Raw genomic sequence first — 23,663 nt, forward strand, 5'->3', positions numbered from 1 at the left:
CCGGGCCTGGCAACCAAACGGATGTGCAGTACCGCCGTTTGGCCACCACGAATATTTCCATCTGAGTCCGGCGCACTTCCGGGGGGCTTGGGTTTGTATCCTAAAATCACCAGACCTAGTAGAATCACTTCTCACTGTGCTACATTAATAGACAACATATTCACAAACATTATGGAGAACAATACAGTAGGCGGACTACTATATAGTGACATAAGCGATCATTTACCTATTTTTATTGTCTATCACTGCAGTTCTAAGAAACCGAAAGTCGCCAGCCTTTTCAAATACAAAAGATTGAGAACTGAAGATAACATAATTGCATTTAAGAATGATTTACTAAAGCAGAATTGGAGGGTAGTAGATGAGAGAGACGATATTGACAAGGCCTATGATGAATTTCTAAACATCTTTAAAGCACTTTATGACAAAAAGTGTCCTGTGAGGGCATTGCGTTCCAAGCATGCAGGGTTGTTGGTTGTTCCTAGAGTCTCTAAAAGTACAATGGGAGCCAGAGCCTTTTCTTATCAAGCTCCACATTTGTGGAATCAGCTTCCAGTTTGTGTTCGGGCGGCAGACACCCTATCCGTTTTGTTAAGACCTTCCTTTTTGATAAAGCTTATAGTTAGGGCTGATTAGATTCAGCCCCTAGTTTTGCTGATAGAGGCTTAGTCTGTCGGGGGACATCTTACTTCTTCCTTCTCTCTGTCTGTACCTGTGTCCTCTCATGTTCCCATTAACCCAGCTTCCCCACATCTCTTTCTTGTTGGTGTCTATATACGCTGGGATCCGGAGTCATGGATGATCCTGCGGTCCTGAGTCCTGGATCGCGAGCGCTGGATCTTGAGTCGTGGCTGTGGTCCTGGATCATAGGTCCTGATGGATATCCTCGTGGATTCATCTTCCTGTTATACACACATGCATTTCCAAACATCTGGACTACCTATGTTGCAAATGTATTATCTTTTCAATTTACACACGGCATCTATTGCACGTCTGTCCGTCCTGGAGAGGGATCCCTCCTCTGCTGCTCTCCCCGAGGTTTCTCCATGTTCCCTTAGACTGTGGGTTTTCTCTGGAAGTTTTTCCTTGTACGATGTGAGGGTCTAAGGACAGAGGGTCTGAGGACAGAGGGTCTAAGGACAGAGGGTCTGAGGACAGAGGGTCTGAGGACAGAGGGTCTAAGGACAGAGGGTCTAAGGACAGAGGGTCTAAGGACAGAGGGTGTGGTATTGTCATACTGATATTCTGTACACACTGTGAAGTCCACTGAGACGAATGTAACATTTGTGATATTGGGCTCTAAATAAACATTGATTGACTGTGAAACAAAGCAGAGAGAGACACAAACAAAGTCACAGTGCATGGATCACTGATGGCCTCAACAATGCCTGCAAAAAGAAAAATACACTTTATAGACAATTCATAATAAAATATTAGAGAATAATAAGAATAATATGAAAGGTTTATGGAAAGTATTAAATAGTGTCATTAGAAATTGAGCAAAAAGCTCTGGTTAGTTTTTTGTGGACAAAAATAATGTTATTAATAATACAGAAGATGTGGTTAATGGTTTTAATGAATTATTTGTAAATGTGGGGCCAGATCTGGCAGAAAACCGTAGAAACAACTAAAGGGGAAGATACGGACCTCTGGAATGAAAACAATAGCTCTTTCTTCCTCACACCAGTCGAAGAAAAAGAAATCATCGATACTGGGCGGAAATGTAAAAGCAAATCCTCGACCGATTGGAATAATATTGATATGATTATAGTAGAAAACATTATTGAAGAAATTGCAGAACCATTGACTCATCTCTTTAACTTGTCTTTTGAATCTGGTACATTCCCAAATAAAATGAAAATAGCAAAAGTTATACCGTTATATAAAACTGGGGATAAACACCATTACACAAGTTACAGACCTGTTTCATTGCTCTCAGTCAATATTCAGGACAGATAGATCAACATCTATGGCACTAATGGAATTAAGTGTATTCATACACACTGTTCATACTGCTCTCAGGCTGATATCTAGTGTATTAATACACACTGTTCATACTGCTCTCAGGCTGATATCTAGTGTATTAATACATACTGTTCATACTGCTCACAGGCTGATATCTAGTGTATTAATACACACTGTTCATACTGCTCTCAGGCTGATATCTAGTGTATTCATACACACTGTTCATACTGCTCACAGGCTGATATCTAGTGTATTAATACACACTGTTCATACTGCTCTCAGGCTGATATCTAGTGTATTAATACACACTGTTCATACTGCTCACAGGCTGATATCTAGTGTATTAATACACACTGTTCATACTGCTCACAGGCTGATATCTAGTGTATTCATACACACTGTTCATACTGCTCACAGGCTGATATCTAGTGTATTAATACACACTGTTCATACTGCTCACAGGCTGATATCTAGTGTATTCATACCCCTCACTGTTTATTCATCATTCAATTCATTCTATATGTTATTCTGTAGATTGTGTACATTACTTCTCACTTCGCTGCTTGTTGCACCTGGTTAGAAGCTAAACTGCATTTCGTTGTCTCAGTACCTGTAATCTGTGCAATAACAATACAGTTGAATCCAGGGTTGGCGTCATGGGGGGTCATTCGCGGGCCATGCCCCCCCAAATGAGTCACTGTGCCCCCCCAACGCAGGGTGGGCAAGCCTTGCCACTTTGCAGTTTTTTTTTTAATCATATCAGTGAAAACGTTTCCACTAAAGGTTTTTTTGTGTGAAATACATCAGAAATAAAGAATACAAATATAAAACACAGCCTGAGGTGTGCTCACTGCTGCTCTCTGATTGGTGTGTTGCTTGACCAATGACCCCGGACCTTTGTTTTGTTATCATTACGTGGCTGTGTGTTTAGATGAGATCCCAGTGGCGATCTGTTCATCTGTTACCCTGATTATACAGTAAAGCCATCGAACATAATATGATATACAGTACAGTACAAGTAGCCTACTTCTGGGTCTCTGTGTTTCGCTCTGTGTGTGTGGCACGAGCGCATTTTGTGAGTGCGCGAGTGGTAACGTGGAATGTTGTTGTTAGTATCTGGTTAGCTAGCTATGCTAACGGATATAAAGAGCTGTTTCTACACCAAGGTGGAGGACAGTCCTCTCCTGTCAGACTGAGAGGATCGTATAACCTCAGCTCAGTGGGGTAAGGATTCTCTCAGTGTTTAGATAGTTCACTTTAGTGTAAGTTATCTCTGGGTCTCAAACGGTTTGGTCACCATTTATGTAAACAAGTAAGAGAATAAATGAAAAACGGGTATGAAATACTATAGGACAGTAACACAAGAATACAGTTTAAAAGGGGAGTGATTAGTAAAATATCCATAAAGAAAAAGTAAATCTGTTTACAGTTCTGTTTCATATGGATGCTGAGAGATGTAGGCTATCCATAGATCTCTTCATGTTGCTATCAAAGTGCACCAGATTGATGCATTTAACTTCAATATTTTAAAAATAATCTTCCCGGGGTAACTTGCCCCCAGACCCCCCTAGAGGAGGTTAGGTCCACCCCCACCTAAAACATGTTCACATGGATAGGATACTATACATTTGCACACTTTTATATGGTGGCCTATGTCCATATGTTTCTGTTTTGGTGGCCGTGCCACAACCGCGCATGTCTGCACAAGTCATAGTACGCTATACAATAGCACTACACCCTGCAATGTGTGTGAAATACACTTGACAGCATGTTTTTTTAAATTGAAGTTGCGTTGGTGTTTGTGTGTTGGTTGTTGGCGGCAGTGTGTGCCCCCCCCTGGTAAATGATTTCCCCCCCATTCGGTTTGTTCTGGAGCCGACCTTGGTTGAATCTAATCTTGAGCAGGAACAAATGTATTTACTTAGTCTGACAGTAACGATTAAACACATTTGTGCATTCTTTATAAATGCAAACCGAGTCAAGCCGACTCCGGAGGTGGCGGTATGCAGCTTCAAACCGAGAAGAAGAAGAAGAAGAAGAAGAAGAAGAAGAAGAAGAAGAAGAAGAAGAAGAAGAAGCCGACTCCGAGCTGTCCGACTTCAGGCGAGCTTTTTGAGACCTCCCCCGGCTGCGATCGGCTATTCTCGTCTCAAACAAGCCTTCTCTTTTAGCGGCGATAGTGGAGCTCCAACAAGCCGTTTAAGACAGAGAGTGAAATCCAGTGAATACACAAACTGTACAGAGATGCTGTGAGAAACCAATGTGAGTTTGGAAAATTGCACAATGTAAATCTATTAGTAGACCTCAACGATGGAACTATGATCAGTAGAAATGGCCATGGGACCTTTAATACTTGCTCCTCGTGTTTTATTTTTGACGCCTGGTAAACAAATTACAACTGTTTGTTTATATATTATATATTTTATTATGTAAGTGTTTCCTGCAAGATCTTGTTTATGAAATAAAAAAAAAGAAACAACAACCAGGTTAGCCTCACGACTTTTGTATCTTTTGTTAAAAAATGTGGCACCAAGTTGACGCAGTGTTCTGTACACCGGTCCGGAAACACGAGCTGTGTCTTCCCCTCTCCAGACGCCACAGGTGAGCGTAGCGGTCGTCTCTCCGGCAGAGGGAGCCCCCACCCCACTCTGCAGAGCCGGGGATCACAGCTCGTCTCTGGGGAACTTTCCTTCACTGATCCTCCGATCACCCGCTTCAGATGGCACCGTGATGCGCAGCTCGGTGATGCAAAGAGGAATGTGGTGGATTGAAGTTGAAGGACAGAAGACACGAGGAACAATGCATTGGTCACAAAAGCACACTACATTTGATTAAAAAGTACAGTTGTAGTGGTAAAATACTACTACAGTAATCATATATTTTTCCATTTTAGGCTTTCTTTATCTTCTGCACATATGTTAATATGCTCAATCAAATATCTTGCAGTCATATTTTACGAGCTTTTACACTAGAGAGCACGTATATTAAAACAATTTAACTAACAATGCTTGCTCTTTATTATAAATAGGCATACTTTGCTTCTAATTGTGCACGAGGGAGGCTACGTTTTGCTGTAATGATACACATGTAATACATTGGGACCCCCTCCCCCCACACATCTCAAAGGCTGCAAGACGTTGCACAGAAAGGGACACATGTTTACATTAAATGCACCTTATGTAATGTCCTTAGGCCACCAGCTGTTATAATATTCATAATTGTGTTTGTATTGTGAATAAAACCACCTTTCTACAGCAGGCTGTTCCACATAGAAACACATGGTACTATTGTCCAGCCTTTTTTCTTTTTTACGTGTGTGTGGTTACGTAGCCTGTTATCGATCTGCTTTCACTTTCCGCATTGAGCAGATCGCATCAGTGTCAGTTAACAGCTTTGATATGTGTTAATAGACTTCTTTAAGTGCAGTATTGCGTGGAGGAAAAGGTGCTAAAATGACCAAAAGTGCGGTTATTCTTTAAAGAACATTGGACGGACATTGACCTGCACTGTGGTGTGGCCTGCATTTCTGTCACGGTGGAAAAACTCGGTATGAGAATATACAATGTTCTTAAAATCCAAATTTTGATCATATAACTAATCAAAAAAATAAAAATAGCTTAAAAAAAAGGTATGCAATTGTCGTCTAAAGCCATATTTGAGCATTTTAATGTATGAAAGGCTAAATGACTTTGTTTCATAATAAAAGTCAACAGATAATTATAAATGCAGCAGTGGCTTACTCTAATCTTCCTCTGGGATGTTTCATTGGGGGGGGGGGGGGGGGGGGGGGCTCGCATCAGATGAGTGTAAATCTGCTGGGTTACATCACCTCTCAGTGTAATGTATGGAGCTTCGCTGTGACTCTGAGTCTGCCTCCTATTGGGTGCTCGGTGATGGGAGGACTGGATAAATAGCAGGGGAGATGCTGGAGAGGATGAGATGAGGAGTAGCCGAGGAAGTGGGAGGATCGTGGCTCAGAAGTCAGTGCAACTGGACTGCATCTCAACTCTCTCTCGCTCCACACTTTCTACCTGTGCTGCAAGTTTTCAACCCGGCATCTGCTGCACTCAGGTTTAACAGAAGAAGGACCCTCCATTCTCCGCCGCTTCATTGACTGCTTGCGACCAAGATGATGATCCTTCTCGCGGAGTTCTTCGTGGTGATTCTCAAGGTGCTGTGGGCTTTTGTAACAGCCGGCTGTAAATGGGTGGTGCGACCGAAGGAGAAGAGTGTGGCCGGACAGGTGTGCGTAATCACCGGGGCTGGAAGTGGCCTCGGACGGCTCTTCGCCAAAGAGTTTGCCCGGAGAAGAGCCATCCTGGTGCTTTGGGACATTAACAGCCAGAGCAACGAGGAAACAGCCGAGATGGTGAGGCAGATTTACCACGAGCTGGACAATCCCACCGCCAAGGACGGTAAGGAATTAGGATGTTATCGGTTTTTTTGCAGTGTGGGAAATCATGGGAGTTGTGTACAAATATGACTGTGTGTGTGTGTGTGTGTGTGTGTGTGTCCAGTCTACAGACATACCACACGTCTTAAACACTGTTAAAATCACTTTTTTTATTGCTCGAAATTCCTGAACATCTTAATCCCTCTAAAACTCAAACATGTTCAGGGAAACTAGGTCAAATTCTTTGTGGCTTATGCAGTGTGGAAAACATATTTCAAGGATAGTAGTATTTCTGTATTTCTGTCAGATTGTTAAGGCTAAACAAACTGTTAAAATGAGCTTTTATGTTGCTGAAAAGGGACTTCCTAATCCCTCTGAAATTCAATCATGTATACGCACTCAGAAATCACCAACCCTCCCTCCTCTTAAACCCACGTGATGTCCCTAAAGTAAATCACAAATCAGTTGGAAGCAGCCTGTTGACACACTTTGTCTCCTCTCCCCCCTCAGGACCGGTTGGAGGGGTCGAGGAGGTCCCCCCTTTCCAGCCGCAGGTCTACACCTATGTGTGTGACGTGGGGAAGCGTGAGCATGTGTACGCCACAGCTGACAAGGTGCGGCGAGACGTGGGAAACGTGGACATACTGATCAACAACGCCGGCGTGGTCTCCGGACACCACCTCCTGGAGTGCCCCGATGAACTGATCGAGCGCACCATGGTGGTCAACTGCCACGCGCACTTCTGGGTGAGCGAGATCAAGCCTTTCTTTTCAAGATGCAAGGCTTTTATTGGCATGTGTTCAAAGTCTGAGGTCACGGGCTCCGCCAACAGAACACAATACAACAGATAATAGAAATGGGGCAGAATAGTGGATATACAAGTAATTGGAATATTGATATAAGTTGCAAACAGATGTTGTGGATGTTCAGGTGTTTAACCGTCTTATGGCCTTGGGATGAAGCTGTCCCTGGTGCGTGCACACTTAACTGAAAAGAGGCAACAAAAGCATGTGAAGTGTGGATTTAGACGAGCTTCATCAAATGAGATGCCACACTGATGTTTCCATTCATAAAACTGAAGACTCTAAGGCAGGGGTGTCAAACTCAAGGCCCGGGGGCCAAATCCGGCCCGCGACCTAATTGTACGTGGCCCGCAAGAGCTGGCTAAGAATATAATATACAATACAATCGGTGTTATTGTTGAATATTTGCTTTCAATTGTTTGCCCTCGACTTTCAGACGTAGAAGATATTACCAGAACTGATAATAATCCAATGCAGGGCCAGCAATGTAATATAATACATTATTTAATATATATTATATTAAAATGTAAAACCGGCCCTTTGAGTGCCACTATAATGCTGATGTGGCCCGGGATGGAATTGAGTTTGACACCCCGTGTTACAGACGGTATTAAGAAGCCTTCGCTGGCTTTGAATGTAGTTTCATTCTGTCGGAGGAAAGTCACGAGTGTGTCCTTTCTAAAGTCTGGCATCGTGCAGACGCAGATCCCGAGGTATGTCAGCCCGCGGAGACGTGCACAGATCTAACCTGCGTGATGGAGGCTGTGTGCGTGGGACGGATCGGGTTCTGCTCTCTGGCTCTGGTTCAGTGTGAATACTTATCTGAGAGGCTACGTGGACTTGATGGAGTGACTGTGCTGCACTTTAGTTAAGCATGCTCTGAAGTGCTAGTGCATGTGTTTTTAAAGGGGAAGACTCTCAGCTCCAAGGACTCCATCGAGAAGCCTTACCGGTGGGACTTGATTGCTTAGCATTGAAGCGCCTCACACCATCGATTGCTTTCCTCTGTCGGACTTATTGTGATTGGGCACAAATTGGAAATGTGGGTCTGTGCAGTCCATCTTTGTATCCGTGACGATTTGAGCGACGTGTGTCCTGGAGCGGATGATGATGTGAAGCCCCCTGATTGAAGCTCTCGAGTCAGTCAGGCTGCTTTCAGCGCCTCTCTGCTGGCCATCTCCTCGTTCTCTCACAGCCGCGACTGGGAGTCAGGATCCAGTGGCAGATTTAGAATTTTTTAATGGGGGTCTGTGTTCTCCCATATTCTGTGGAGACGAGAGCGTGGTTTCTTGAAGGGGTCGGGGGTGGGGGGGGGGTGGCAGATGAAAGGAGCACTTAATGAATGGCGACAGGCAGAAGAGAGGATGTGGTTCATTAAAGACACAAGCGGGATGAATGGAGCTTAGACTAACAGGGACCTGTCCACTTTCCTCCCTCACACACACACACACACACACACACACTCAGGCATTCAGGTGGCACGTTACACAAACCTTTGATTCAGCGCCTCAACAAGAGGCTTTTAAAAAGGGCTTATTGTGGTTTATGACTCAACTAATACGCTCCGTTTAGAGCCATACAAGTTTGAAGTGTTTATTTAGCTGCTCGCTGACATGATGAAAGTCTTTCTACTTCCTTTGTCTTCTTCTCAGTTATCTCTTCATGCTTCAGCGTCATAGAAGAGGTCTTTTCGTATTCAGCGAGACATCAGAGCGGCGATGTCAACTTCCAAGACTGCTCGGCTTTCCTTCGAGACAATTATTAAAGTTTCCCGTTTCTCAAGCGCAAAACAAGAACGCTTACATCGGGTGGATAGTGTAGCATAGATAGGTGTGTGTGTGTGTGTGTGTAGAGCTGGCACACACACACACACACACACACACACACACACACACACACACCTCTCTTCCTTCAGCTTTAATGAGACGGGGCCATAACATTTAATTAGTTTATGATGCTATGATTGGTCCAGCTGGTGTTGTTTTGTTTCTACGACGGGGAATGTGCCTCAGCGAGTGTCACCACAGATTGAGGATTAGAGAGTGTGTGTGTGTGTGTGTGTGTGTGTGTGTGTGTGTGTGTGTAGGGGAATGAAAGGGAATCATCCCGTGCATCTTGAGCCGGTTACCCAACAGGTGGTTTTTGGCCACGATGAGCAGCAGCAGCATCCTCTCTCTGGGTTACACGAGAGCACGAGCGCTCCACGGTGACATGGCGGGAAAAGAGCAGAGGAAACGAGGAAGGAAGGAAGGAAGGCAGTGGCTTCCTATCCACAGAGAGGGTAATGGTAAGCTGCTGCTGACCCACTTTATTTGACAATTGCTTTCTTGTCTGCGGATCAGTTTGACAAGATGCCAGGCGACAGGAGCCAAGTTCTGCAGGCGCATTCCTGCTGGAGCCGGAGAAAGGAGGCAGCCAGGCAGAAGGGTCCTACTTCACTGGTTTTATATGCCCCCCCCCCTCCTTAGATTGGTGCACCTGTAGCCCTCGATACAGCGGGGACATGTTGGGTTTCTCCTGTACCTGTTCACATCTCAGGGAGGGGGTAAAGGGGTAAAGAGAAGTCGGTTATTCCATCGCTTAGACGTGGATATCTTGGCATTTAGGAGGAAGATTTTAATTGGTTTAATCATTCTGAACTTCTAGTACATTCACACGTGGCTTTTATTTCCTCTGAGCTATTGTTTCAAGAACATATCTTAACCGTGTGCGTTGAACCAGAGAAAGACTTAATTTATGTTAAAAACCTAAAGAGAATTCTGACCGTAGCCTTTAAAGTTTAGTTTCATATTAAAGTGAAAATATTTGAGTTTGGGGACAAAATTCAGAGACTTTTAAAGACATATCTTGGACTTTGAGCATCGAGGTGAACATTTTTCACTATTTTCAGATGTTTTACCACTTGAGTTGAGGGTGCAGACACTTCCCCCGCTGTGGGTGCCCTCAGGTAAACCAGTTGTCTCCCCATCAGGGGGCTTATGCCCAGCACGGCCACCACAACAGGACCGCTCGGCGTCCATCCCCCTGTAGACGCAACCCACTCAAATTCCTCTGTGTCTTCGGATCAGACGAGCTCAGGCGTTGTCTCCCTCTCGTCCGGGGAGAAGTCAGCCCAATTAAACGGCCATCTGGTGCTACGAAAAGGCCAATATTTTGTTCATATTCCTGTTGGTCAGGCGCTCGCACTAATGCAGCCTGACACCCCAGCTGCAAGAAGCTTTGTGTGGCTTAAATGCTCCTGGGGGCACGCACCAATTAGGGGTTGCAGCGGGCAGAAGCACCCGCACATAGGGCAAGGAGGCCCGGCTGTGTCAGCGGGTAATTTAGCGGAACAAGGGAGCGTTGAGACCCAATTACGGCCGCTCTGATGTAAGACACGAGCGCCTGGTTGCCTTCACACATTTTGTGTCTGAGAGGTCAGCGCGGGTCATACCCACATGCCAGAGCTGCCATGAGAAGCGGGACATCAGAGGAGGGTGGGAGCGCTCCACCACCGTCCTTCCCTCCATCACTCCCGGTTATTTTTAGACCCGAATCAGCAGAATTGTCCAGTTGTATCTCGACTGCTGGCTCTGGCCGTGCAGCGCTGTGCCAGATCGAGTCATGGGTTTCAGTGGGAGCGGGAAACTTTGGCTGCAGTCACTTATATTTATAAATATACGAAGTCATATCTGAAGTTAAGGCTTCGATTGCACGCAACATCCACAGAACCTTCCTCAGCTTCTGCCCCGGTTCTCCTCTCGCTGGGCCTCTCAGCCTTTGACGACTTGAGTACGTTTTACAAAATGTATTTCCTGAAAAAGTACAGATGTCTGATCTTCAGCATGTGTGTGTACTCGGTGAGCTCCAGGAGGTTCCTCTGCAGCTTCTCTTTGTTCCGAGCCACCTCGGCAGTCAGATCAGTGATTCTGTAGCTTGCAGTAGAGATGAAGTCATCGTGCTCCGCTTCTCCGCGTAGATCTGACGTACTCCGGTTCAATCCCGATGCAGGGAGGACGGAGTCAGCCGGTCCGATGCCGTTAATCTCTGGTTGCAGTTTTAATGAGGCTGTTCCTCCCTACCAGTGGCTGTACTACCTGGTACCACGCTCCACATGTTTACTGGATCATTTCTCTGCTCCCTGCTCAACCAATGAAACCGTTATACGACCACGCCATTATTAGAAACTAGGAATAAAACTGTCAAAGGTAATAAGAAAACCCAAAGTGATAAAAACTCACAATCTGTAGACGTTTACTTATTGGTATTAAGTAGATCTGTAAGGGCTGAGTGGAGGATATTAAGGCCACAGTTTCTAGCATCCTCCTGTCTTCAGTGACAGGAGAAAGGGTGTTGCCGGCTCCACGCATTGTTCGTCACTCCGGCAGCACACATCTGACCTGAATAGATGTCGCAGTGCGAGCAACAAAAGGCCTGCTGTTTGTTTGTGGACCTCCTGCGGGGAGAGTGATTGGTCAGTTCCTGTCGTTGCTGTCACATGTCGCACCTGCTGATTGGCTCATGCGGAGTCCAAAGTCAGCAGCACGAGGAATGGATCTGTAAGTTCATGGCAGTCTCTGAGTCTGCTCTGCTGGGCGGCTGCTCTCACCTCTCACGTGGACGAAGCCCTTTCATCTCTCGGCGCTCACCTGGCTGCCGATTGGTCCGCTGCCGATTGTGCTGAGAGACCAGAGGCTGGGCTTTGTTGTTGTCGAGTGAACGGAGGCCTGTGATCGGCGTTGTCACCAAGTCTTTAGAGCCAGGCTCACCAGATCTGTGTGGGAAAAGAACAGATTGTACAGCAGCGAGCGAGCACACACACACGCACACACACACGCACACACACACACACACACACACACACACACACACACACGTTTGTTCAGTGGATACCTGCAGAAAGGAAAACCCTCACACTTCCTTCAACATCCAATTCACACCTAGCACAAAGGAGAAAAGCTTTCCCCTCCTCCCTCCCTGCCGACAGGTTGTGTTTCGGTTCAGTTCGTCGGCAGGATTACAGAACAAAATGTCGGCTTGATATTCTTTAAACTTTGTGGAAGAGATTTGGAGCTTATCTGAATTACAGGGCGGATACACGCGTTAGTTTTACGTTGGATACCATTGGCTGGAACGGGCACGTGTGCTGCATTCAGGGGGGTTGGGCGTACGGAACATTTGAGAGGATCTATCAATGGAACACGAGGATCCAATCAGATGACGCGAAAGTAAAATGCTGATGCATAACAGTTTTAAGATGTGCCTTTAATTTGTAATTCTCAGTTTCCTCGATTCAATCCAAATGTACCTCCTCAACGCAGATGTGTTATTCCACTTGTCAAAGCGAATTGTCGTTGTGTTGATACAAACCTAAGTGAGTTACGTTGATTGCCTGACTTTCGATCGGCAAGCATTCTAACATTGTCCGAAAACCCCGGCTGTAAAATCATATTGCGATGAAGCTTTTACGACCCTGCAGCTCCGTCGGATTATATTCTGTTGTGCGTGTTATGAATTCTCATTCAGACGCGTCTCCGTGCATCACCATGGAGAAGAGGGGGGATACGAGGGGATCAAAGGGCTTTGGCACAGACCAACTAACCTTCCTCTCCCTTCTGTCTCCCTCAGACCACCAAGGCCTTCCTCCCCAAGATGCTGGAGCTGAATCACGGCCACATTGTGACGGTTGCCAGCTCCCTGGGTTTATTCAGCACAGCTGGAGTGGAGGTTAGTGACACACACACACACACACACACACACATCCCGGCGTTCCCACCATCCAAAAACCAGAGCTTTTTCTGCAGAGCGAGGTCAGGCCCCCTTTCTCTAAGTCGTCCCCCCACCCGTTAAATTAAGGGACACAGATGAGCATTGGGGAGCCTCTTATAGATTTCAATCTGCAGCGGGGGGGGGGGGGGGGGCCCTATTGGGCTCTGACAGCTCCCGAGGCAGCGAGACATCTTCATCACGGCTTTGTGAACAACGCTCAGTATTCAGCTCACAGCAGCGCCCGGAGGACAGTGTCCCCCCTCCTATAGTGTCCCCCGCCTGCTTGTTATTGTAATGCATATTAAAATATTAAGTGGAGTCATTCGTCTCCGTAACTTGCGGTTCTTATTTGGAGATTTCAGTGTCACTTTCAGACGGCCTACAGGGACCGCGTCTGTTTTCATAGCTGCGCCTTCTGCTTTGCTTTCCGAACCATTCCTCCACGATGATTAAGTCCGCTGCCTTCAAAGGACTTAGTCAGTTTCTCTGCAGCTATTATACTTCCTGGAAAAGCCTCGGCTGTGTTTTCAGACATTAATTCCAGGGAACTAAAGCCTCGTGTGTCATGCGGGCACAGTCGAGTCTCTTTATCCTCCCCGCGTTTATCGACATGCATCTGTGTTTGCCTTGGAAGAAAGATTATGTCCACGCCGGCGGACCACATCAAAACCTCCCAGCGGTCTCCTGATGCAGCGCGGAAGAATGCTAATGAAACTGTAGCCCGCTGTATCATTAACAGCACAGAGAAGCCCGGGGCATGTCTGATAATGTTCTGCCTGGCCTAACCTGTTCTCTCTCCTCCCTCAGGATTACTGCGCCAGTAAGTTCGGTGCCATCGGGTTCCACGAGTCGCTCAGCCACGAGATAAAAGCCTCGGAGAAGGAGGGCATCAACATGACTCTGGTGTGTCCCTACCTGGTGGACACGGGGATGTTCAAAGGCTGCCGGATAAGGTCAGCCTCCTCACACACTTTAACTCCGCTTGTGTAGAAGCTCTCTGCATCTGGCTTCTCTAGCCTCCTCGGAAGCACCTTCTTCAGAGTTTAAAGCAGCACAGTCATTTGTACAAGTCTGCTTAAACAGAGACTTTCCCAGGAGATACTTTACCAACAGGTGCACCCCCCCCCCCCCTCGTTCTGCTGTAATAGTCCCCACTTTGTTTAATGGTTGCAGTCAGCAGGCAGCTTCACCGTGCCTCAACATTTCAGCCTTTCTAACCGGCATCACTTTATTTAAGGATAACGACACGAAGCCAAAGCCGTTTGCACTCCAGGTTCTGAATCATTTAACTTTCTTTCCTACAAAAATGCAACTCTTTGTCGGCTTCACAATAAGAAAGTGAAGACATTCGCTAAGGCAAGATGTTAAAACTGGATAAGGGCATCTCCTTCCTTAACCCAGATCGGCCTCAACATGCATTATGTTATTCTTTAGCTTGTGCTACACGCTCTCTTTAAAGGAGGGGTAGGTAAGTTTGAGAAACCGGCTCGAGATCGCTAGAATTTGAAAATACACAACCGGAGAAAATCTGCCACTTCCTCACAGAGCCCCTCCTCCAACACACACGAACGCACACATGACCAATGAGGGCACGAAATAAGTTTGTGCCCCGATGGAAGGCTGACAGGCAGGTAGGTCATCCAATCCGATTAGCCGGCCGGCTCAACGGATTGGTTGTACTTTTCACAGCGCCACGGCTTCTACAGATGACATTTTGTTATGGATTTTTTGTCAAAGCGCTTCAGATATTCATTGCTATCGGGATGTTAAGAGCATTCCATGGAATATAACAAAAAGTGTATCTCGAGCCGGTTTCTGAAACTTACCTACCCCACCTTTAACATCCCGATAGCAATGAATATCTTAAGTGCTTTGACAACAAATCCATAAAAAAATATCATCTCTGGAAGCCGTAGCGCTGTAAAAAGCACGACCAATCATCTGAGCCGGCCCGGCTAAAGTAACTGGATGGCCTACCTGCCTGTCAGCCTTCCACCTTTCCACCCCACCTTTAAGTTTCATGACAATCCCGCAAGTCGTGTTTCCGTAATCCTGCAAACAAACAAACAAACAACAAATCAAGCCGAAGACGTCCCTTGTGCGACTGTGGCTGCGAGGGAGTGCGGTCGTCTTTCAACCGGAAGGTCGTGGGTTCGATCCCAGCCCATGCAGTCAACATGTCGTCAACATGTCGATGTATCCTTGGGCGAGATACTTACCCCGAGTTTCTCCCGATGGCCAACGGTGTGTGAATGTTAGGCCCTAGAGCAGGGGTGTCGAACTCAAGGCCCGGGGGCCAAATCCGGCTCGCCACTTCATTTTATGTGGCCCACAAGAGCTTGCAAAGAATATAAGTTTATTATAATGTTACGTGCCGCTTTACAGGAGAACGTTGCCCATAAACTACATGTCCCACAATGCATCTCATTGTGTGACAATGCTCACTGAAGAGACTTGCAATTATTTTCCCTAGCCTTCTGCTTTCAGACGTAGTTAATTATGAATTTATAACCCTATCCGATAACAATCCAATGCAGAGGAGATATTGTAAAATAAATAATACATTATTTTATATTTATTATGTATATTTAGCTATGTATATTTATATAGTCTTAAAGTTACCACCGGCCCTTTGAGTGCAACCATAATTCTAATGTGGCCCACGATGAAATTGAGTTTGACACCCCTGCCCCAGAGCAACATGCACTGCTCTGACGGGTGTGAACGACATGTAAAGCGCTTTGCGGGGTCTTAAAGACTGGATACAGCGCTATATAAGTACAGTCCATTTACCGTGTACCGTTTACTTTGTGACAGACGCAACTAAAAGGACAAAACACTAGAAAAACAGACGCACTACATGTTGAGTTTCGTGACTTTTTGACTGACGGACGTTCTGCCCACAGGAAGGAGTTCGAGCCTTTCCTCCCCCCCCTGAAGCCAGAGTTCTGTGTGAAGCAGTCGATGAGGGCCATCCTCACCGACCAGCCCATGATCTGCACGCCTCGCATCGTCTATATGGTCAACTTCATGAAAAGGTGAGCTTCGGGAGTCTGTAAAGTTCATTGCAAGAAGTATGAAGGGGGCTGACATGCAAGCTGCCAAACAAGGACGAAGTACACTCATTTCCTGTGCCTGAAACTAAGCCTCCTGCAAGTGGGGACCCTTCAAAATCAAAGTCCAAATAATAAAACAATTGAGAGCTCAAAAGAGATGGGATGTGTAGAATTAAGATAATATTAAACACACTGTTGACTATATTAAAAGAAAATACATAGGTAACTATAATAGATTTAGTCTTGGACAAAGAAATGGGTTAAATAAAGCCAGCTACGTGGAGACTACCGCATGACACTTAGTGGAAAATGAAGATTAAGGGATAACTATTTCAATTTAATTATAAGTGGCTTTTTTCACATAACATAAAAGCGTTAGGACTGGAGCTGTAATGTAAGATTGAATCAGTTTGTTAAATGTTTAGAAGAATATCACCGCCGCTCAGCTTAAGTCACAACACTCACACTTATAGCTTTGTTAAGATTAATCTGAGTGTTAAGATAAGTGGATTTGTACATTAAGGTTAACATGAGGACACAGACCAGGTAGAGGCGAGAAAGGACTTGTTGGAGCACCACCTGGAAAGTAGTCCCTTTCAGAACCCGCCCTATGCGCACCATTCAATCCAGATGTATTCATATAGCCCGATATCAACAACACATGTCTGAGGATATTCAGAACATGACGAGATACGTGTGAAACTACCGCTGAACGGGTTCGAAGCACAACGACACGAATACGTTTAGTACGATAATGAATAAAAGGAAGGGTCAATGAGGACGTTTAAAACCATACGCTGTCTGTCTGCGAATCTGACCTCTGACCTTTCTCTGCAGCATCCTCCCCTTCGAGGCCATCGTCTGCATGTACCGGTTTTTGGGCGCCGACAAGTGCATGTACCCGTTTCTGGCTCAGAGGAAGGAGGCGATGAACAACAACGAGGCGAAGAACGGGATCTAAGGAGGCGCCGTTTGCCACGCGACCAGAGGCACATAAACCTGCATGAGGAAACAACCACTGAGGATGAAGAAGGGGAAAGGAGGAAGAGGAGGAGGGACTGAATTAGACTGGTGCACTTGCATTGAGCAGATGCAAAGGTTTACCATATCGTTCTTCCGGAACAAAGAAAGCTGTGTTCGACACAAAGGATTTATTTGACATTGTTTTGTCTTTTTTTTGTAAGTTTAAAGAAACCAACACCTGTATACCGTGTCACTAGTCTTTTGAAATCATACAGAAAAAGCTTTCCTATAATTAACTATTTACGTAATGTAGTCACCAGCCTTACTAGTGTCCTTGTGGAAATATACAGTATGTTACTGTACAGACAGTAAAACATGTTTTTCACTTTTGTTTTATTTTTGTAGACATGCACTGTAATTCAGATCGCCCCCCACACGGCGCGCGCGCTGTGTGGGGGGCGGGGACGCAGCATTTCAAAGTCTCCCGGGGCTCTTTCAGGACATGCAGCTTACCGACGGTTTAAAGATAAAGACATCGCCGTAACTCCGTGTTGTTAAATCACCGACACACGTGTTGAAGTCCACGCGTTCCTGACGGGACGTTTCACGGCCAGATTGTGGCTGAAATCTCCATTTTATTTCAGGTGTGTGAGAAAGCATGCGAGGTTGAACGAGCAGTCGCTCCCGCGTCGGGGGAGGAACCGAGAGATGTGTTTATTTTCCAGATCTGTGGTGTTTATATTGTACATTTATCTGTTACCAATATTATTTGTTAAAAAAAAAAAAAAGGCTGTCCCAGTAACACTAACTGTCCCGTTAAATGTCTAAATGTTGTCGAGGTGGCTGTCTCACCATATTTGATGTATGAATATTTTATATACCTTTTGGGACGACGAGTTTTTGAATTTCAACGACATTCCAGTAGGTCCCGTCCCCCCGTCCCCCCCCCCGTCACAGCGATGAGCCTAAATTCTCTACCTCTTAATTTTTGCCATTTCTTTTTTTGACAGTATGACATACGCCTCTTTTTTGTAATTTTTTTCTGAAGACCGCTCCATAGCCGAGCAAAATGTGGTTCCAATGTTCAGTGTCTCTACCTAACTTAAATTAATAAAAGTGATTTAGATTATTACATGGTGTGTGGTTTTTGACAGAAATGCTGTACACTCATTTAAAGGACTGTTTTCATCTGTATATCACAGGTCTCAGATATATCCAGAGCCTGTCTCTGATTGGCTGAAACACCAAACAGATCATTGCAGCATTACCCATAATCCCCTCTGTTTCAGACCTGTTTCCAAAGTGCTGATTCTCTGTCTGTGACTTTAGATGAAAGAGAGATTTGGTTACAAAGAACTCAATGGAGCTCTAGAGGAGGTTCAGGTGATAAGGGGGGGTTACCTTGTTGCTGATTGGCTAATGGTTACCAAGACAACACATCGTTATGACATCACAAAGTGGCCAAAATCTGATCAGCTTATTGACAGGTTTTTATAGAAATGGATCAAAAAGAGAGAAAATCTTTGTTCCTGAAACTTTCAGAGTCTCTTTCCACAGAGGGGACACATGTTGATGTAGAAGAGACATGTAGAAGAGGGGACACATGTTGATGTAGAAGAGACATGAAGAAGAGGGGACACATGTTGATGTAGAAGAGACATGAAGAAGAGGGGACACATGCTGATGTAGAAGAGACATGAAGAAGAGGGGACACATGTTGATGTAGAAGAGACATGAGAAGAGGGGACACATGTTGATGTAGAAGAGACATGGAGAAGAGGGGACACATGTTGATGTAGAAGAGACATGAAGAAGAGGGGACACATGTTGATGTAGAAGAGACAAGAAGAGGGGACACATGTTGATGTAGAAGAGACAAGAAGAGGGGACACATGTTGATGTAGAAGAGACATGAAGAAGAGGGGACACATGTTGATGTAGAAGAGACATGAAGAAGAGGGGACACATGTTGATGTAGAAGAGACATGAAGAAGAGGGGACACATGTTGATGTAGAAGAGACATGAAGAAGAGGGGACACATGTTGATGTAGAAGAGACATGAGAAGAGGGGACACATGTTGATGTAGAAGAGACATGAAGAAGAGGGGACACATGTTGGATGTAGAATAGAGAGGGACACATGTTGATGTAGAAGAGACATGAAGAAGAGAGGACACATGTTGATGTAGAAGAGACATGGAGAAGAGGGGACACATGTTGATGTAGAAGAGACATGAAGAAGAGGGGACACATGTTGATGTAGAGGAGACATGAAGAAGAGGGGACACATGTATATGTAGAAGAGACATGAGGAAGAGAGGGACACATGTTGATGTAGAAGAGACATGGAGAAGAGGGGACACATGTTGATGTAGAAGAGACATGAAGAAGAGGGGACACATGTTGATGTAGAGAGACATGGAGAAGAGGGGACACATGTTGATGTAGAAGAGACATGAAGAAGAGGGGACACATGTTGATGTAGAAGAGACATGGAGAAGAGGGGACACATGTTGATGTAGAAGAGACATGAAGAAGAGGGGACACATGTTGATGTAGAAGAGACATGAAGAAGAGGGGACACATGTTGATGTAGAAGAGACATGGAAGAAGAGGGGACACATGTTGATGTAGAAGAGACATGAAGAAGAGGGGACACATGTTGATGTAGAAGAGACATGAAGAAGAGGGGACACGTGTTGATGTAGAAGAGACATGAGAAGAGGGGACACATGTTGATGTAGAAGAGACATGAAGAAGAGGGGACACATGTTGATGTAGAAGAGACATGAAGAAGAGGGGACACATGTTGATGTAGAAGAGACATGGAGAAGAGGGGACACATGTTGATGTAGAAGAGACATGGAGAAGAGGGGACACATGTTGATGTAGAAGAGACATGAAGAAGAGGGGACACATGTTGATGTAGAAGAGACATGGAGAAGAGGGGACACATGTTGATGTAGAAGAGACATGAAGAAGAGGGGACACATGTTGATGTAGAAGAGACATGAAGAAGAGGGGACACATGTTGATGTAGAAGAGACATGAAGAAGAGGGGACACATGTTGATGTAGAAGAGACATGAAGAAGAGGGGACACATGTTGATGTAGAAGAGACATGAAGAAGAGGGGACACATGTTGATGTAGAAGAGACATGAAGAAGAGGGGACACATGTTGATGTAGAAGAGACATGAAGAAGAGGGGACACATGTTGATGTAGAAGAGACATGAAGAAGAGGGGACACATGTTGATGTAGAAGAGACATGAGAAGAGGGGACACATGTTGATGTAGAAGAGACATGGAAGAAGAGGGGACACATGTTGATGTAGAAGAGACATGGAGAAGAGGGGACACATGTTGATGTAGAAGAGACATGGAGAAGAGGGGACACATGTTGATGTAGAAGAGACATGGAGAAGAGGGGACACATGTTGATGTAGAAGAGACATGGAGAAGAGGGGACACATGTTGATGTAGAAGAGACATGAGAAGAGGGGACACATGTTGATAGTAGAAGAGACATGGAGAAGAGGGGACACATGTTGATGTAGAAGAGACATGAGAAGAGGGGACACATGTTGATATAGAAGAGACATGAAGAAGAGGGGACACATGTTGATGTAGAAGAGACATGGAGAAGAGGGGACACATGTTGATGTAGAAGAGACATGAAGAAGAGGGGACACATGTTGATGTAGAAGAGACATGAAGAAGAGGGGACACTGTTGATGTAGAAGAGACATGAAGAAGAGGGGACACGTGTTGATGTAGAAGAGACACGAAGAAGAGGGGACACGTGTTGACGTAGAAGAGACATGAAGAAGAGGGGACACGTGTTGATGTAGAAGAGACACGGAGAAGAGGGGACACGTGTTGATGTAGAAGAGACATGAAGAAGAGGGGACACAGTGTTGATGTAGAAGAGACACTGAGGAAGAGGGGACACATGTTGATGTAGAAGAGACATGAAGAAGAGGGGACACATGTTGATGTAGAAGAGACATGAGAAGAGGGGACACATGTTGATGTAGAAGAGACATGAAGAAGAGGGGACACATGTTGATGGAAGAAGAGACATGAAGAAGAGGGGACACATGTTGATGTAGAAGAGACATGAAGAAGAGGGGACACATGTTGATGTAGAAGAGACATGAAGAAGAGGGGACACATGTTGATGTAGAAGAGACATGAAGAAGAGGGGACACATGTTGATGTAGAAGAGACATGGAGAAGAGGGAGACACATGTTGATGTAGAAGAGACATGAAGAAGAGGGGACACATGTTGACGTAGAAGAGACATGGAGAAGAGGGGACACGTGTTGACGTAGAAGAGACGTGAAGAAGAGGGGACACGTGTTGAAGTAGAAGAGACGTGAAGAAGAGGGGACACGTGTTGATGTAGAAGAGACGTGAAGAAGAGGGGACACGTGTTGATGTAGAAGAGACATGAAGAAGAGGGGACACGTGTTGATGTAGAAGAGACAGGGAGAAGAGGGGAACACATGTTGATGTAGAAGAGAAATGAAGAAGAGGGGACACATGTTGATGTAGAAGAGACATGAAGAAGAGGGGACACATGTTTGATGTAGAAGAGACATGAAGAAGAGGGGACACATGTTGATGTAGAAGAGACATGAAGAAGAGGGGGACACATGTTGATGTAGAAGAGACATGAGAAGAGGGGGACACATGTTGATGTAGAAGAGACATGGAGAAGAGGGGACACATGTTGACTGTAGAAGAGACAGTGAAGAAGAGGGGACACATGTTGATGTAGAAGAGACAGTGAAGAAGAGGGGACACATGTTGATGTAGAGAGACGTGAAGAAGAGGGGACACGTGTTGATGTAGAAGAGACATGAAGAAGAGGGGACCATGTTGAGGTAGAAGAGACATGGAGAAGAGGAGACACATGTTGATGTAGAAAGAGACATTGAAGAAGAGGGGACACATGTTGATGTAGAAGAGACATGAAGAGGAGGGGACCATGTTGAGTAGAAGAGACATGGAAGAAGAGGAAGACACATGTTGATGTAGAAGATACATGAAGAGAGGGGACACATGTTGAATGTAGGAAGAGACATGAAGAAGAGGGGACACATGTTGATGTAGAAGAGACAGTGGAGAAGAGGGGACACATGTTGATGTAGAAGAGCCATGAAGAAGAGGGGACACATGTTGATGTAGAAGAGACATGAAGAAAGAGGGGACACGTGTTGATGTAGAAGAGACATGAAGAAGAGGGGACACATGTTGATGTAGAAGAGACATGGAGAAGAGGGGACACATGTTGATGTAGAAGAGCCATGAAGAAGAGGGGACACATGTTGATGTAGAAGAGACATGAAGAAGAGGGGACACATGTTGATGTAGAAGAGACATGGAGAAGAGGGAGACACATGTTGATGTAGAAGAGACATGAAGAAGAGGGGACACGTGTTGATGTAGAAGAGACATGAAGAAGAGGGGACACTGGTTGATGTAGAAGAGACATGAAGAAGAGGGGACACATGTTGATGTAGAAGAGACATGGAGAAGAGGGGACACATGTTGATGTAGAAGAGACATGGAGAAGAGGGGACACATGTTGATGTAGAAGAGACATGAAGAAGAGGGGACACATGTTGATGTAGAAGAGCCATGGAGAAGAGGGGACACATGTTGATGTAGAGAGACATGAAGAAGAGGGGACACATGTTGATGTAGAAGAGACATGAAGAAGAGGGGACACATGTTGATGTAGAAGAGACATGGAGAAGAGGGGACACATGTTGATGTAGAAGAGACGTGAAGAAGAGGGGACACATGTTGATGTAGAAGAGACATGGAGAAGAGGGGACACATGCTGATGTAGAAGAGACATGGAGAAGAGGGGACACATGTTGATGTAGAAGAGACGTGAAGAAGAGGGGACACATGTTGATGTAGAAGAGACATGGAGAAGAGGGGACACATGTTGATGTAGAAGAGACGTGAAGAAGAGGGGACACATGTTGATGTAGAAGAGACATGGAGAAGAGGGGACACATGCTGATTAGAAGAGACATGGAGAAGAGGGGACACATGTTGATTGTAGAAGAGACGTGAAGAAGAGGGGACACATGTTGATGTAGAAGAGACATGAAGAAGAGGGGGACACATGTTGATGTAGAAGAGACATGAAGAAGAGGGGACACATGTTGATGTAGAAGAGACGTGAAGAAGAGGGGACACATGTTGATGTAGAAGAGACATGGAGAAGAGGGGACACATGTTGATGTAGAAGAGACATGAAGAAGAGGGGACACATGTTGATGTAGAAGAGACATGAAGAAGAGGGACACATGTTGATGTAGAAGAGACATGAAGAAGAGGGGACACATGTTGATGTGGAAGAGACATGAAGAAGAGGGACACATGTTGATGAAGAAGAGACATGAAGAAGAGGGGACACATGTTGATGTAGAAGAGACATGAAGAAGAGGGGACACATGTTGATGTAGAAGAGACATGAAGAAGAGGGGACACATGTTGATGTGGAAGAGACATGAAGAAGAGGGGACACATGTTGATGAGAAGAGACATGAAGAAGAGGGGACACATGTTGATGTAGAAGAGACTGACAGGAAAGCGGATCAAGCTGAGTCAAGCTGGTGTCGGTATCGGCCTATCAGCGTATCGGTGTGTCGGCCTATCAGCGTCCTCGTCTCATTGTGACTCAGGCAGCCTCAGATGTGGGCGTCGGCT

The 23,663-nt window shown here is 45.4% G+C and overlaps 1 protein-coding gene across 1 annotated transcript; it reads left to right on the top strand.

Annotated features, from left to right (window-relative positions):
• Positions 1-5,854: 5,854 nt before the first annotated feature.
• rdh10a (retinol dehydrogenase 10a) lies at positions 5,855-18,060 on the top strand. Its single transcript, XM_034108631.2, has 6 exons — positions 5,855-6,380; positions 6,869-7,104; positions 12,769-12,867; positions 13,717-13,862; positions 15,816-15,947; positions 16,803-18,060. Exons 1-6 carry the CDS (start codon positions 6,095-6,097, stop codon positions 16,924-16,926), a joined length of 1,023 nt encoding a protein of 340 aa, XP_033964522.1. The 5' UTR covers positions 5,855-6,094; the 3' UTR covers positions 16,927-18,060.
• Positions 18,061-23,663: the final 5,603 nt, after the last annotated feature.

This window comes from Pseudochaenichthys georgianus, chromosome 20 (genome assembly GCF_902827115.2).
Source record: "Pseudochaenichthys georgianus chromosome 20, fPseGeo1.2, whole genome shotgun sequence".
NCBI lineage: Eukaryota > Metazoa > Chordata > Actinopteri > Perciformes > Channichthyidae > Pseudochaenichthys > Pseudochaenichthys georgianus.

What these genes read in the sequence shown, in the direction of transcription:
- rdh10a (XM_034108631.2), top strand. Translation starts at nt 6,095, where the DNA reads ATGATGATCCTTCTCGCGGAGTTCTTCGTGGTGATTCTCAAGGTGCTG. An exon ending in ACTGCCACGCGCACTTCTGG is followed by an intron (nt 7,105 to 12,768) that starts GTGAGCGAGATC and finishes TGTCTCCCTCAG; the next exon opens with ACCACCAAGGCCTTCCTCCC. An exon ending in TCAGCACAGCTGGAGTGGAG is followed by an intron (nt 12,868 to 13,716) that starts GTTAGTGACACA and finishes CTCCTCCCTCAG; the next exon opens with GATTACTGCGCCAGTAAGTT.